At 38.9% G+C, this 14,088-nt stretch overlaps 2 protein-coding genes across 2 annotated transcripts in view; one reads left to right on the top strand and one right to left on the bottom strand.

Annotated features, from left to right (window-relative positions):
* LOC121377070 (monocarboxylate transporter 4-like) overlaps window positions 1-6,739 on the top strand; it is a 28,822-nt gene extending 22,083 nt beyond the window's left edge. The window contains exons 4-6 of the mRNA XM_041504932.1: window positions 212-355; window positions 2,269-3,039; window positions 5,045-6,739. Coding sequence (XP_041360866.1) covers window positions 212-355; window positions 2,269-3,039; window positions 5,045-5,160 — 1,031 coding nt within the window. The 3' untranslated portion in view covers window positions 5,161-6,739. The remainder of the gene's footprint in view (window positions 1-211; window positions 356-2,268; window positions 3,040-5,044) is intronic.
* LOC121377071 (monocarboxylate transporter 3-like) overlaps window positions 1-14,088 on the bottom strand; it is a 130,247-nt gene that overhangs the window by 78,235 nt on the left and 37,924 nt on the right. The window lies entirely within an intron of this gene.

The raw sequence follows: 14,088 nt of genomic DNA, 5'->3' as shown, positions 1-14,088 counted from the left end.
TAACCAGTGGACCGTTAGCACTCCCCGAGACCCTTCCACTGGTTTAGTGGTTAGTGGTTAGTTAAAAACAGATCTATCTTCTCCCCCCCCCCCCTATTTTCGCAGGTGCACCAGGAAGTGTACTGCTATCTTAATTTAGTACTAAAATGTGTGAAAGTGTCGTTAAAACATTTTCTGTCCTGATTTTTTTTTTTTTTTTTTTTTTTTGCAGGAGCTCTGGGAAGTGTACTGTTATCTCGGTTCGGCGTTATGAGGACTGGGCTGTTCGGTGGTGTGTTGGCCACAGTGGGTTGTGTGGCAGCGAGCTTCGCCCCGTCAGTCCTGGTTCTCGTTGTCTGCATCGGAGCACTCACAGGTGAGGTTCAAACACGCTGTCCTGGACACACACACACACACACACACACACACACACACACACACACATCTACTATGTGGGCTGTCTCTCCCTGAGAGCGCGGGGGTGGATACATGTGACGGAACATGCCTTTATTTTTTTCGCCTGTGGCGATGTTAATTATTTTAGAGGGCCGTGTGCGGCTTGGTTACGTAATACCCCCGCGCGACGGTGGTCGAGCTGTTCCCAATATGCACTTAGATCAGGTGGGCACTTTGTTACATAATACCTCCGCGCGACCGTACCCCCTAAGACACACCCAGACCAGGTGTGGAGGCCATGTGGCCAGTAGTTACGTAATACCTCCGGTAGTGCGGTTTTACGACCGTGGTTTCTGGCGAACTAGGCGACAGTAAGTCTGGCCATCTAAGGGGAAAATGCCGTCTTGGTCGCTGTGGAAATTTCACATGATAGGAGGAGTACCGCGATGTGTCCCCAGGCGATATTCGGTTTTTGTAATAAATAGCTAGGATTTTAGATATATCGGGGAGAAAGATTTGGAAGGCTCCCGGGGAACGTGTCCGTAAGGACTGGTAAATATATTTTTCTGCTCTGTTGTATAACCTTGATGTGACTGATGTGACTTTAAATATTTTAATACTGTATTATACCAATATTATTTAGACAGTGTTTCCGGTAATCTGACGAAGTAAATTGTAGGCTTCACTGTTCTAAAATTATTAAAGCTTAACCAGTCATCCTAGAGGACCTAGGTAAACTGTAGGTTATTGTCTTTATTGTGATAGGTACCAGTATTAATTCTGTATTACAAGGTTACTGAATGAGTAGTTAAGGGTTAATTAAAATGAACCAGTTAGGAATAAAGTTGTAATTCCTTTATTAATTAAGTTCCCCTGGCAGCGTTTCTCAATTATCACACGTGTGCGTGTTGTATCACAGTGAAGTGATTAGAATATTATGTAAACTAGACACCTAGTGATTAACTAATTAAGTGATTAGTTCCGGGTTGTTATTATTATTGTTGTTGTTGTAAGTAATTAACTGCGGCAAATATATTTGTCAGCATAAGGTTAATACAGGTTCCAAAGAGTATTGTGTTTTGTTGTGTTTTCTAGTGAACTAAACGTGCTATATTATATATATTTATATAAGATCTTATCTCTGATATACATAGAGCCGAGCCACTCGGGTATTGGACTGCCCGATACAGAGAGATCTAATAGATATACAGTTAGGAGAGATATTTGAATAATCGTGAAGCACTGGGGTAGCCAGGATTTTATACTGGTGAGGGCAGGGTGGCAACCCACAGTATGTATGTATGTATGTATAGAGGATTCGTCACGAGTATTTTTTAATATGGAAAATATCAACCGAGTCTATGTTAATCGGTATTTGTCGAGGCTCTGGCGAGACAAATACTGATTAACTAGACGAGATGCGAACTCAGTATCTGCCTGTCTTAAGTCTGGTGGCTTAACCGTTACACCACCGAGGCCGGTACAGAGTTTGGCTATATAAGTAGCACCTGAAATTTAAATATGTATTATTTACTCCCTGTCATGAACAGAACTGCCTGGCAAAGTCAGAGTTTGTGCCCACGACAGGCGTGCTTGAAAAGTTCTCGGCCTCGGTGGTGTCGTGGTTAAGCCATCGGAAACAAGGCTGGTAGGTAGAGGCCTACAGGGTTCGCAGCCCAGTACCAGCTTCCGCCAAGAGCGAGTTTTGACGACTCATTGGGTAGGTGTAAGACCACTACACCCTCTTCTCTCTCACTAACCAACAACAGCTAACAAGTAACCCACTGCCCTGGACTGACAGCTCGGATAGCCGAGGTGTGTACCCAGAAATTTAATTGAATATAAGCACGAAAAATAAGTTAAAATGAAATTAATAAATTATTTATTTTACAGGCCTGGGACTCGGTCTGTTGTATTTGGTAGCATTTTCTGTGATGGGAGAGACTGTAGAAGACAAAAAACTCAGGCGCTTACTTCTAACCTTGATGATGTTCGGAACTGGCATTGGCGGGATTATCTACCCTTACTTTGGCAGCGTCTTAATTGCGGAATTTGGATGGCGAGGAGCCTTCTTACTTTTAGGAGGAATTTTACTACACGGCTGTCCGATCACCATGGCGCTATGCTCGTTGAAATCACGAATCCAATTAGTCGGAGGCAAAACAGACAAGCAAAGCCAACCATGGTGGAAGACGCTGAATTTGTCTTTATTTAGAAGTAAACCCTTCCTCGTTGTGGGCCTTAGCAAAATTGTTATATCTATTTTTGCCATGGGTCTCAACATTTTCCTAGTGGACATTGCACGATCGAAAGGTTTCGACTCTCAAACTGGCGCATTTTTTGTTTCCATTATGGGACTAGCCAGTCTCGGCGGAAGAGCCTTATGTGTTTTGTTGCTGTTGTTCTTTCCAAAAATATCGAGCCTGGCTCTGTACTTTCTTACGCTGTTCGCTGGAGGGTTATCCGTGCTTCTAATAACATATGCCAACACATACACGTTTATGCTGGTCGCGGTGGTTCTGTACGGTATTCCCTGGGGACCGGTGTTTCTAGTGTACCCTTCTGTCCTCATGGAAGTGGTGGGACCTGAATGTTATACGTCAGCGTTTGGATATATAAACACTGTTAGTGCTGCGGGGAACTTGATAGCAAGTCCATTGGGTGGTAAGTTTATACAGACATATCATCATAAAAAAACAATCTTCCACCTTTTTAAGTTGAATGGCGGTAAAAATTATAAAATACAGACATTGGTTGTCTCAGTACATACATCTCTGAGTCTGAATCCATCCACCTATTTTTTGCTGTTTTGTTTTTTCTTTTGTTTTTTTTTGTAAATAATTTCAGTTTGACGTAAGAAAAAAAAGTAAAAGTGTTTTGGAAAACAATATATAACGACAATATATATGCAGGGCTTCTAGATTATGGTAGCCCCACTCCCATGGCTAGTGATATTCAGTGTTGGGCTAGTAAATAACTACTATTGCCATGCCCAACTCTAGTGATTTGTTTTGGTCAAATGTTGCAGTTAAGTATATTTTGTAAATATTGATATCCTTGCCACTCTCCCCCCCCCCCCCCCCCCCCCCCACCACCACCCAATGTTAGTGTTTTAAAGCTCTATCTCCCTCTTTAGGGAACATATTTGATTATTACTATTATTTAGTAAAATTGTATTAACTTTAAGTAAAGTAGGGTTAGTGAATGTTTAATCGTGGCTAGTAAATTTGACAAATCACTGATCCCATGGCTAGTGGATTTTATAAAAATTCTAGAAGCCCTGAATATTATATGCCTATATACTATTTTAGGGTGCAATTTATAAAACAGTCTGCTAAGAAATGAATAAATAACTTGTAGTAAATTCCATAGTATGAGAAAAAAAGGCATTCGCCGTGTGTGGGACTACAGTATCCATCCATCTATAAGCCGAGCGGCATTCTACGTTCGACTTGAGCGTGATAAAGTCAGTATCTAAAGACAGTAATCAATTATTTTATTTATCCCGCAATCCACATAAAACAAAAATATTAATGAAATGAACTGTGTCAGGGGTCGAAATACTGCCGACCCGACCGGTTTTTGCCGGTCAGTATTACGACGGGCCAGGAGATTTTCTTGCGTATCGTGCCGGTATTTATAAAGATTCTTAAATGCTTAAGAATTCTTAAATATAAGAAAATTTTCATAATTACTAAGAATTACTCTTAAATGTAGGAATTGCTTTCAGATTGCTCTTAGAATTGAGAAAAAGTTAGGAGTCATATAAAGGACTCTTAAGTTGGGTTAAGAATTCTTATCTCGGACAAAATGGCTACCATAATAGGGATTGGAGGGCGACGCAGACAAATATTGTCTCTTGTCCACCAAACGAACAAGACTCAATGTTTCATCTTCAATCCAGTTCGGTTTACGATTCAGTTTGCTTGCTTCCGTCATGTTACAGCTCTACTCGTTGACGTTTGACAGTTCGTCTGCTTGTTTTGCCACGTGATATTAAAAATAAACAGGAATATTCCCTAACAACAAAGGGAATTCCATCTGAGAATTTTCTTAGTGTTATACTTAAGACTAAACTAAAAGTTTGTCTCAGATGAAATTTAAAAATAATTTTAAGAATATTTTTATACTCAGAGTATTTTTAACATGTTAAGAATGTTTTGAGAATTTTCTTTAAAAATTCTAAGAATATTTATAAATACCGGCCCTGGCAATTATTTTACATTTACATGCACTCATTAGTTTGAGTCAATCATGTTTTGTCCTACAGGTTTTGATCCGAGCCGAACAATTTAGTGGCTTGCCGGACCAAATATCAGGCAATTTTGAACCCTGCGATTTATTTCAAACGGGGGGGGGGGGGGGGGGGGGGGCCTAGCCCAATGGCTGACGCGCAATCTGGGTTTTTATTTTATCGACTCCCGTCGTTGGCCCATTGGGCTATTTCTCATTTCAAGCCAGAGCGCCACAACTGGTATATACTATTCTCTCTGTGGGATGGTGCATATAAAAGATCCCTTGCTACTATTGGAAAAATGTAGTGAGTTTTCTCTCCAAGTCTGTATCATATTATGTCGGAATTACCAAACGTTTGACATCCAATAGTCAATGATTAATAAATCAATGTACACTAGTGGTGTAGTTAAACTTATATCTCTCTTCATTTCAGGCGCTCTAAGAGATTTAACAGGGACGTACGACGCGTTTATTTATGTGACAATGTCGGCATCTCTAGCCAGCAGCGCAAGCCTCTTCGTGGTGTGGTGTTTCAAAAGAAGAGCATAAAAAACACAGCACAACTATTATTCATCCACATTAGGATCTGCTACACACAATATATAATATACAACCCATGCAGTGCATATGGAAATACTGCTACCTATTTTTATGACATAGCCAGAGGTTGTAGACTACCCAAAGCAGGGGGAGGGGATTGGGGGCTGTTTATGGCGAGCTAAGGACAGTTTGGAATAACCCTTATATTATAAAAGAAACTCCGAAGACTTGAAAGTAAACACCCTAATTAGCAAGATACATCTTAGACCTGTGCATAGCGTCTGGTGTAAGAATATTAAACAGTCGGTCAGCTAGTGGTTGTACTGGGAAAATCACATTCTATAACAAAAACGGCATTTATAAAACTATATTGTAGATAAATATTCTCTGGACATTACACACGATTTCTGTGTTGGAGATTTTAATATTCACTCTGATCACGCGCCTATATTCATGTTATTATGAAAACCGTATAGTCCAGCAGCCAAATGCCATTTTTAACTGAACCTGGAAATTTTGTATATAGATTTTTTTTATCGTTGATTTGTTTAGCCCAGAGTGTCCCATTTCATAATCCGGTTGATGAACCTCAGTCATCATTGAGCGTTTTGAGAAATTCAAGATGGCCGCCAAAATGGCCGCCATTTCATGTCATCGGCTATAACGTCCACCATATTAAACCTAGGATGGTGTTTCTTTCGTCTAACTTTAAATCTAAACAACGCGAATTATTAATGCACAAATATGATGTCATTTCATATACTGTTTCCAATGTATGACGTAACGCGTATGACGCAACACTGAATGACGCACTCAGACAGCATACGAGATGCAGACGTCTGCCTTTGTTGTTACGGCAGAGGAAAATTGTATTTTCAATTGGAAATTCAATTGTGACTAGAAGTCGGAAATATCGACTGGAGCAGGTCCCGTAAGAATTTATAATATTATAAAACAGCAAAAGTTATGGGGATGATATACACAATTCACTGCAGGAAAAACTGAATGATAACGATAACTTAACTGTTACATGCCATAGAAGTTGTGTTTCTACATATACCTCGAACACTCAGGTTAAACTATATCATAAAAGAAAATGTAATTGTAGTTCATCATTCGGAGATGATCTTCTTGTGTTGCGTTCAGCAGGTTTAGCTAATGTAGTTTGCTTTCGCAGTAAAGCAGCGAAGTCCCTATAGTCCAGTCATTTTAAACACTAACCCAGGAAAAAATTGCAAACGAATATTTTTTAGTTTTAACAATTAAAGACGTTCTCCCGTAACCTCATATCAAAAATGTAGAAAAATGTAAGTAGGGGAACATTGTTTATTTTTTATGTAAATGTTGGGATAAACAGCTTTGTGGATCAAGTCTAGAACAGTGCAAGCAAAGGGAGCAAACTCGTGATATTGACCGTCACCTGCCACGTCATATTTTGACAGCTGAGAACGATGATTGTAACTTTATTAAATATGCAGAATATGGTGGGTATACACAAAACACACTCAGTTATAATAGTCATATATAATTAAAATATACATGTACCAAATATATGTATATAAATGAAAATAAATCAATATCCAGCTTACGTTGTCTGACGTTTTCTGCCATTGCTTACGTCATTGTGTATACGGTACTTTCTACGTGTTATTATTATTTTTTTTTTGTGTTTATTTACTAAGACAAGTATTTTTACATAACATATGTTCATATTATGGAAGAGTAAGGTTAAGCTATCAACATATATTTCACACATTGTAAAAGAAGCATAATGTCAGTTCCAAGACCGCTAGGTATTTTACGTTTAAAAACAAAAGTACAGAAACGTATAAGTGCCAAAATGGTTCCGATATTAAATTAGTTGTTTCAATGTTTTTGTTATGTGTTCTGTTCTTCGAGAATACAGTACCCCACACTCATGGCTAGTATTTTATAACTAAAAGTAATTTTTAATGGTGAACGTCACCAACATGACTGCTGTCTGAAAATTTGTGTCAAAAACGATCTTTATGATATTAGGTGATCAACGAAAACACCAAACTAATAAGTTTTTTTAAAAATGATGCATTAATCTTATTACAGGTCTAAATGATAAATGCAACATTTATTGCAATGAAGAAAAATGTTACATTGTTATCTTGATGTATTTTGATATAAATATTTATTTTAATAATAGCTCAAATCTAAAACTAAATATTTGATTAAAAAGACCTTGACCTTGAATAGGTATTCGATTTAAAGTGACACAAAACGTGTTGATATTGTTGTTTTTTTGTAGTTTTTTTAAATTATGAATGTTGAGGGTAAACTTTAATATTATTTGCATTGTCTAAAGTATCAAATAAACACATTCCACGGCATGGGGATCATAGCAGCTGTTACTCCAGGAATCAAATGTCAGAAACCAGTTCCATGATGCCTTACAACCAGTAAAGATGTGATTGACACTGAAAGGATACAAATGCATTTCTTTAAAGTCTCTACGAGTATTATGTTGCCTCTGACTTACGCTGAAATAGAAAACCTCAGCTATGATGACCCAACTAGAAATTTGGATGTATTGTGGAAGATTGTATGGCCTCTCCGATCCCCAAGGCCGGGATGTTTAGGTATGACGCAGACAGTCACACAAGGCTCTTATCCAGGACAATCATCCATCACGTACTTTCCTATGGTAGATATGAGTGCCACTGACATGACCTGTATTTACTCAATACTAAACTTTGTTTGCACTGAGGCCAGACGTCATAAGATGCAGCTTATCAGCACTTTTGATCAGCCATTATGGTGGAAGGCTGAGATAATTATCGCCAATGAATCAGCAAAGAGCGATCTCCGCTCCATTGTACTTCGCCTAAGTGGATTTCATACACAAATGAGTTTTCTCGGCAGCATGGGACACACCATGAGAGGGTCAGTGCTTCAAAAACTCTTTGAAACAGTGTATGCACCAAACACTATGACTCACATGCTAAGCAGAAAGGTGCTAGCAAGAGCAGTTAGATGCCACTTTCTTGTTGATGTGGCGCTCAATGCCTTACTAGTATCCAAAGCATACCAACTTGAAACACCCATGTGAGCAGATCATCGGACAGAACACGAGGAAAGCTTAGAAGCAAATGATGAACAGCAAGAGTCACAATTAGGTCAGAGCAGTACGAATAGTCAGAACACTCATATGAACGATCTAAACTGTTACAAGACAAATCAGGAGAATACCAAATCGATAAGGACTTGGACACAGCCATAGACCTGTATGATCAACTCATGAGTGGAACGATTTCAGCAGACGTGTTGTGTTTGGATCGATTATTTGAAAGACTGATGAAAAAGCTAACAGAAGTAAAGACATCTATGACATTTTCCCGCACTGCATGTCTATGGATGCAATACATGGACATGGTTGATATACTTCGTCAGTTCATTAAAGGAGAGAGAACAGATGATTGGTTCCTTCACTTGAAGTATTTGACACAGATGCTACCATATCTAGTAGCTGCTGGACACAACCTGTATGCTAAATGTGTGTATATTTACCTGCAGCAAATGTTTCAGCTAAAACCAAACAAACCTGATGTCTTTGCTCAGTTTGCATCAGGCTACCATGTCATTTGACGAAGTCACCGTTAATGGGCTGGGTTATCCTAAAATTGTGTTATTGAACATACATTGATGAGAAATATGAAGATAACCGGATGACTAACATGAGGCCGAGGAATGGGTGAGACTCAGCGTGCACAGTGGTTGCTGTCTATACCTGCTTGTATTGATGTAAACAGTGCCATGCAGGACAAAGACACCAAGCAACTTTTGAGGTTCATACAAGATCGAAACCCATTTAGTCCTGATGTAACTCTTCGCAACATTGTCCCTGGTATTACTGCTGATAATACTGTTAATGCTGATGATGCCAAGGAAGTTGGAAATAAGATTCTGAAATCAATGGCTGGCTGTAATGCCCTGGATTATACTTTCAGAAGAAAACATCAGGTTGTCACTATGTGCCAAAAGTTATCTACTAGCGTTGATGGTGAACCAATCCATGTGGATCCTCAGCTGCTCTTGCAACGTTTAGTGACAGCTGCACGTGGTGTTACTGGAAATGTTGGAAACATCTTCAAATATGAACTTTGTACTCTCCCATCTTGTATATTTGAAGCGTCTTGGCTTCTAAGACAGGCTAATAAACCTGCTCTTGCTGAAGCAATCTGGACACTTGTAATGGATACTGACATGTTGGGACAGCCAGTAGAAGAACCATGTTACATACCTGATGGTGATTCACTTCTTCACCAGATTCTGTGGTCAAGAAATGCAACATTCAATGATATCTGTGGAATATACGTGGATTATGTTCAGAGAAAGTATTCAAGAACAACCATTGTTTTTTTTTATGGCTATGTGAGAGGTGCAAGAACAAAGGATGTTACACATCAAAGACATCCTGGTGGTGTAGCTGGTGCTCAAGTTAATTTTGTTGGTGATATGCCTCTCAAGTCAAAGAAAGAAGTGTTCCTGGCTAGTCAACAAACAAGCAGAGATTTATTAATTTACTGAGCAAGAAATTGCAGGATACTGGTTGTGAAACACTTCATACTGAAGGTGACGTGGATCGCCTCATTATCCAAACAGCAGTCAACAGTGCTAGCAAATGTACAACTACTGTGATTGGAGAAGATACAGATCTACTGATCCTACTGTGCTTCCATGCCAAGCCAACTATGCTTGGTCTTTTTCTTAAGTAAAAAGTACAGAAAACAACAATAAAACAGAGACTTTGGAATATCCCTAAGCTACAACAAGTTTTAGGTGCAGAGATATGCCATTTATTCATGATGTTGCAGGTTGTGACACATCACGTCTCTTTGGGACTGGGAAATGAGTGGCTTTGAAGAAAGTGAGAAGTGACATTAATTTCAGAAAACAAGCTGCAGTATTCTCCCAGGATGTGATAACAAAATATCATTGCAGCTGGTGAGGAAGCTCTGACTTTGTTGTATGGTGGGATGTCAAGTGAAGGCTTAGATGCCCTTCGGTACCACCTGTTTTGTTAAAAAGTGTTGACTAGTTCTTCCTTTGTACAGGTCCACAAACATCCACCAACATCAGGTGCAGCACGATACCACAGTGTCCGTGTGCATCTTCGAGTCAGTGGATTGGAACAGCTATCACACTAGAACCAGAAGATTGGTGCTGGGTACAAAGTCAGGGCAAGCTGGAGCCTCGAACAACTGATCTTCCACCGCCACCATATGTTTTACTCAGAGTGTTATGGTGCAACTGTAAAACAGACTGTGACACAAAAATGTGTACTTGTAAGAAGCATGGCATGGAATGTTCTTTTGGCTGTGGAGAGTGTAAAGGTGTCAGCTGCAGACATGTAACTTGGTATGGTATATTGAATGTATGATTGATATTATTTTATCTATGATTAGAATAATGAACAATCATGATCATTAGCATATTACAGGCTTTGGGTACACGAAATATGTTTTCAGCGGGAATTAGTCATTCCAAGAATCTGATAACAATGTTTTCGGTATAATATTTTTCATGAATTCAGTTCTTGACTATGTTATGTACATGAAATATGTATTTGATGCATTAATTCATGCTGTCATTGCAATCAAAATAATTTCGTTTACAATTTGAGTTTTGTTTGTGGATAAATGATACATTCATGACTTGCAAAATGCCCTTTTGACTCTGCCTTGTGATACAATTTTGTCGTTCAGATTGTGAGAAGAGGGAAGCATGTTTGTGCTTAAAATAGAATTCACTTCAGGATATTAGTACAAAATACTTAAAATCAGACAATTCTATCAATTAATATATTGAAAATGGAATTTTGTAGTAAAATGTGACGGCCATCTTGTAAAATAGCTGACATCTTAAAATTTCAAGTCGCCCATCAATTTAGTTTGAAAAGTGACCCAGTGAGAATGTTAATGTCAAGTTCCATGTGTATATCACTATTTCAAAAATACTTTTTGTTAATCCATCAATTCAAAAGCCAATGCTGAACTCACAAACAGCCACTATTCAAAGCCAATTTTAAGAATGTTCTCCTACTTCGATCTTTCTACATTTTTGATATGTTATTCTGCAATCTCTCCTGTAATCACTACAATCAAAATAATTTCTTTTGCAATTTTTTCAAGTTTGGCTATTTTTTCAGTAAATCGACTGGACTACTAAAACTTGTAGAGAGAAATGATGATGATGACACTGATATGTTATATAGACTTGCTAAACGAATTCACAATGAAAGAAACAAAATTGTTGTAGATAACAGACATTATGAAACTACAGTCAATATTGTAAAGGCAATGGAGACAGTAAGTGAGACATTAATGGCATTACTGAAAACATTATCCTCAAAACTGGCAATGACTTCCAGATATACTCATTGGGTCTATTTTTACTGGGGTTATTAAAAACAACCCTACTGCACTGCAAATAGCACTAGGTTTAAACATGGGTAGGTCAAAAAAGGTTGTCAAAACAATGCAGTCTTTTGGTGTTACGTGTTCTTACGACGAGATTTTACGTTTTAATCGTTCGGCAGCCCAAGCTGCTACAAAAGAACTTTCTTTCCCTGGGTTATCTGATGCATCAGAAGGTTTGGTTAAAGTAACTGTTGATAACTTCGATGCAGAAACATCATCTCAAAATGGTAAGCTCTCGATACATTCATTAGCTGTTCTAGTTACACAAAAAGAAACAACAAATGACACTGGTGAACACCAGAGAATCAAACGAATTACAAAGGAGGAAATGTCGGAGCCAATTGAATATGTCACTGATGTACAGATCCAAAAACCTAAGCTGTATAGCTACCTTTGATTGACCGTATTCCTTCTCATCCTGATACAATTATGACAGCTATGGTAGAAGCACAACAACTAACACAAAATACGAGCCAAAGGTTTGTACTGTTTACGTGTGACTTATAACTATATAAAGTAGCTTTAAGTGTGAAATGGACATACCCGGAATGCTTTTCAAATGTCATTCCATGGTTAGGAGGGATGCATAGTTTAATGAGTTTCATAGGATGTATTGGCACATTAATGGAAAACAGTGGATTGTCAGATGTTCTGAGTGATGTTTTTGAACAAAGATGTTGAGTGGGAAAAACTTTCCTCAAAACATTCCAGCCTTGCGAATGCTTGTTGAAGAAATGCTACGTGAAGTCATAGACAATCACACACTCGAGACTAAAGGAGATTTATTGAAGGTTCTGGAAGAACTAGCTGCTAAAAGCAAGACTGCCAAATTGTGGGTATACATCTTAATCAAACCGGCATTCATTATTTTGATGTTTGTCAGGGCAGAACGTGAGGCCGACTGGTCATTGCACCTAGAAGCGTTCCAGCAGATGCTACCATACTTTTTTTTTGCAGCTGGCCACGTTAATTACGCCTGGTACGGAACGTGTTACCTACAGTCCATGAAGAAACTCCCAGCAGAGATTGCTACTCGTTTCATGAAAGGGAAGCATGTCATGAGACATCAGCGTGGTTTGTGGAATGGCATATGGAGTGACATGTTCATTGAGACCACCTTCATGCGGTACGGTCATGCTTCTGGTGGAATAATTGGTATAAGTCTAAAACCAGAGATCCTGAAAGTATGGGCATTGAGTCTTCATGCTTGCAGCCGCTTGGAGGCGGACCTGGACAACATGACTGACAATGAAAATACCAATGAACAAGGTGTTGAAATGCATAAATAAGAAGGGAAGGCGAGAATAGCCAATGACAAAAAAGACCGGGAAGCCATTAGGTTAAAACTTGAAAAATGCATTGATCCTATAGATCCTGATAACGGGACAACATGGAACATCATTAGTCAATGTCGAGGACGCTGTACAGATAGGTCTGGGCCAGATGAATGAATTTTATCCGAAATTACCAAATAACTTTCATGAGACCATACACAAGAAAGTTATTACCATGGAGGTTACCAAAAAACATGTCAGTGTTGGAGACACAAAAGTATATGACACGAATGCAATTTACTCGAGAGTCAGAGGGTTGCAAGCTAGTGGTCGTGATATCAACATCAAAGATGTCCTTTCACGTGAACTAGCTCCGCTGCCAACATCAATGTTCGAAATCATCTTTAAAAAGGCAACTTCAGGTTGAGGTATCCGCTAGGACATCCAGTAACATATCTGCCTCAGTCCTAGATGGTTCAGCTTTACTCTGGGTAATCCCTTGGCCAACAGATGGTACAGTCAGGGATTATGCAACAAACATGAAAAATGCCATTGCAATAAGATTAAAAAGTGGGGATGTGTACGTAATATTCGATCGGTATAATGATTATAGTACAAAGAATGTCGCAAGAGGAGCCAGGGCTAATGGAGCAAACAGAGTACACCAGCTGCATTTGGATAGCAAATTACCATCACAAAAAATAGTACTGTCAGTGTCTGAAAATAAAAAGCAGTTAATATGCTTAGTTGTCAATAGCTTAACCGATGATGAAAACTTCCATAAGCTTCATACCCGTAGCCATAAGTTAGTTCTAATTGGTGAAGCTGCTCCAATGGAAATCAGCAAGGGGGGTGCAGTAGTGACAAGAATGGATCTAGCCACAACATACGAAGAGGCAGACAATATAATTATCCAAATGACAACAATGTGTGCAAATAACAACGAGCTAGGTACAGTAATTGCCTCTGATGACACAGATGTCTTTGTACTTCTTCTGCATTACTACCACTCCACAAATATCAAAACTCAAATATGCATGGAATCTCCTATCACGGAAAGAACAGTTATATGTTTGGATAAAGAATACAAAACTGAAAACACTGGAACCAGTTTCTCTCCCAACAAGCACAGAACTTGCTCCAAAGTATATCATGCAGTTAATCAGATGTGGGTGTAAGAGCACCACCCCGTGCAGTACTTGTTCTTGTAGTTG

The sequence above is a fragment of the Gigantopelta aegis genome, chromosome 7, assembly GCF_016097555.1.
Source record: "Gigantopelta aegis isolate Gae_Host chromosome 7, Gae_host_genome, whole genome shotgun sequence".
NCBI lineage: Eukaryota > Metazoa > Mollusca > Gastropoda > Neomphalida > Peltospiridae > Gigantopelta > Gigantopelta aegis.
The sequence above is the reverse complement of the archived record's forward strand: the minus strand, read 5'-3'. Positions and strand labels throughout refer to the sequence as shown.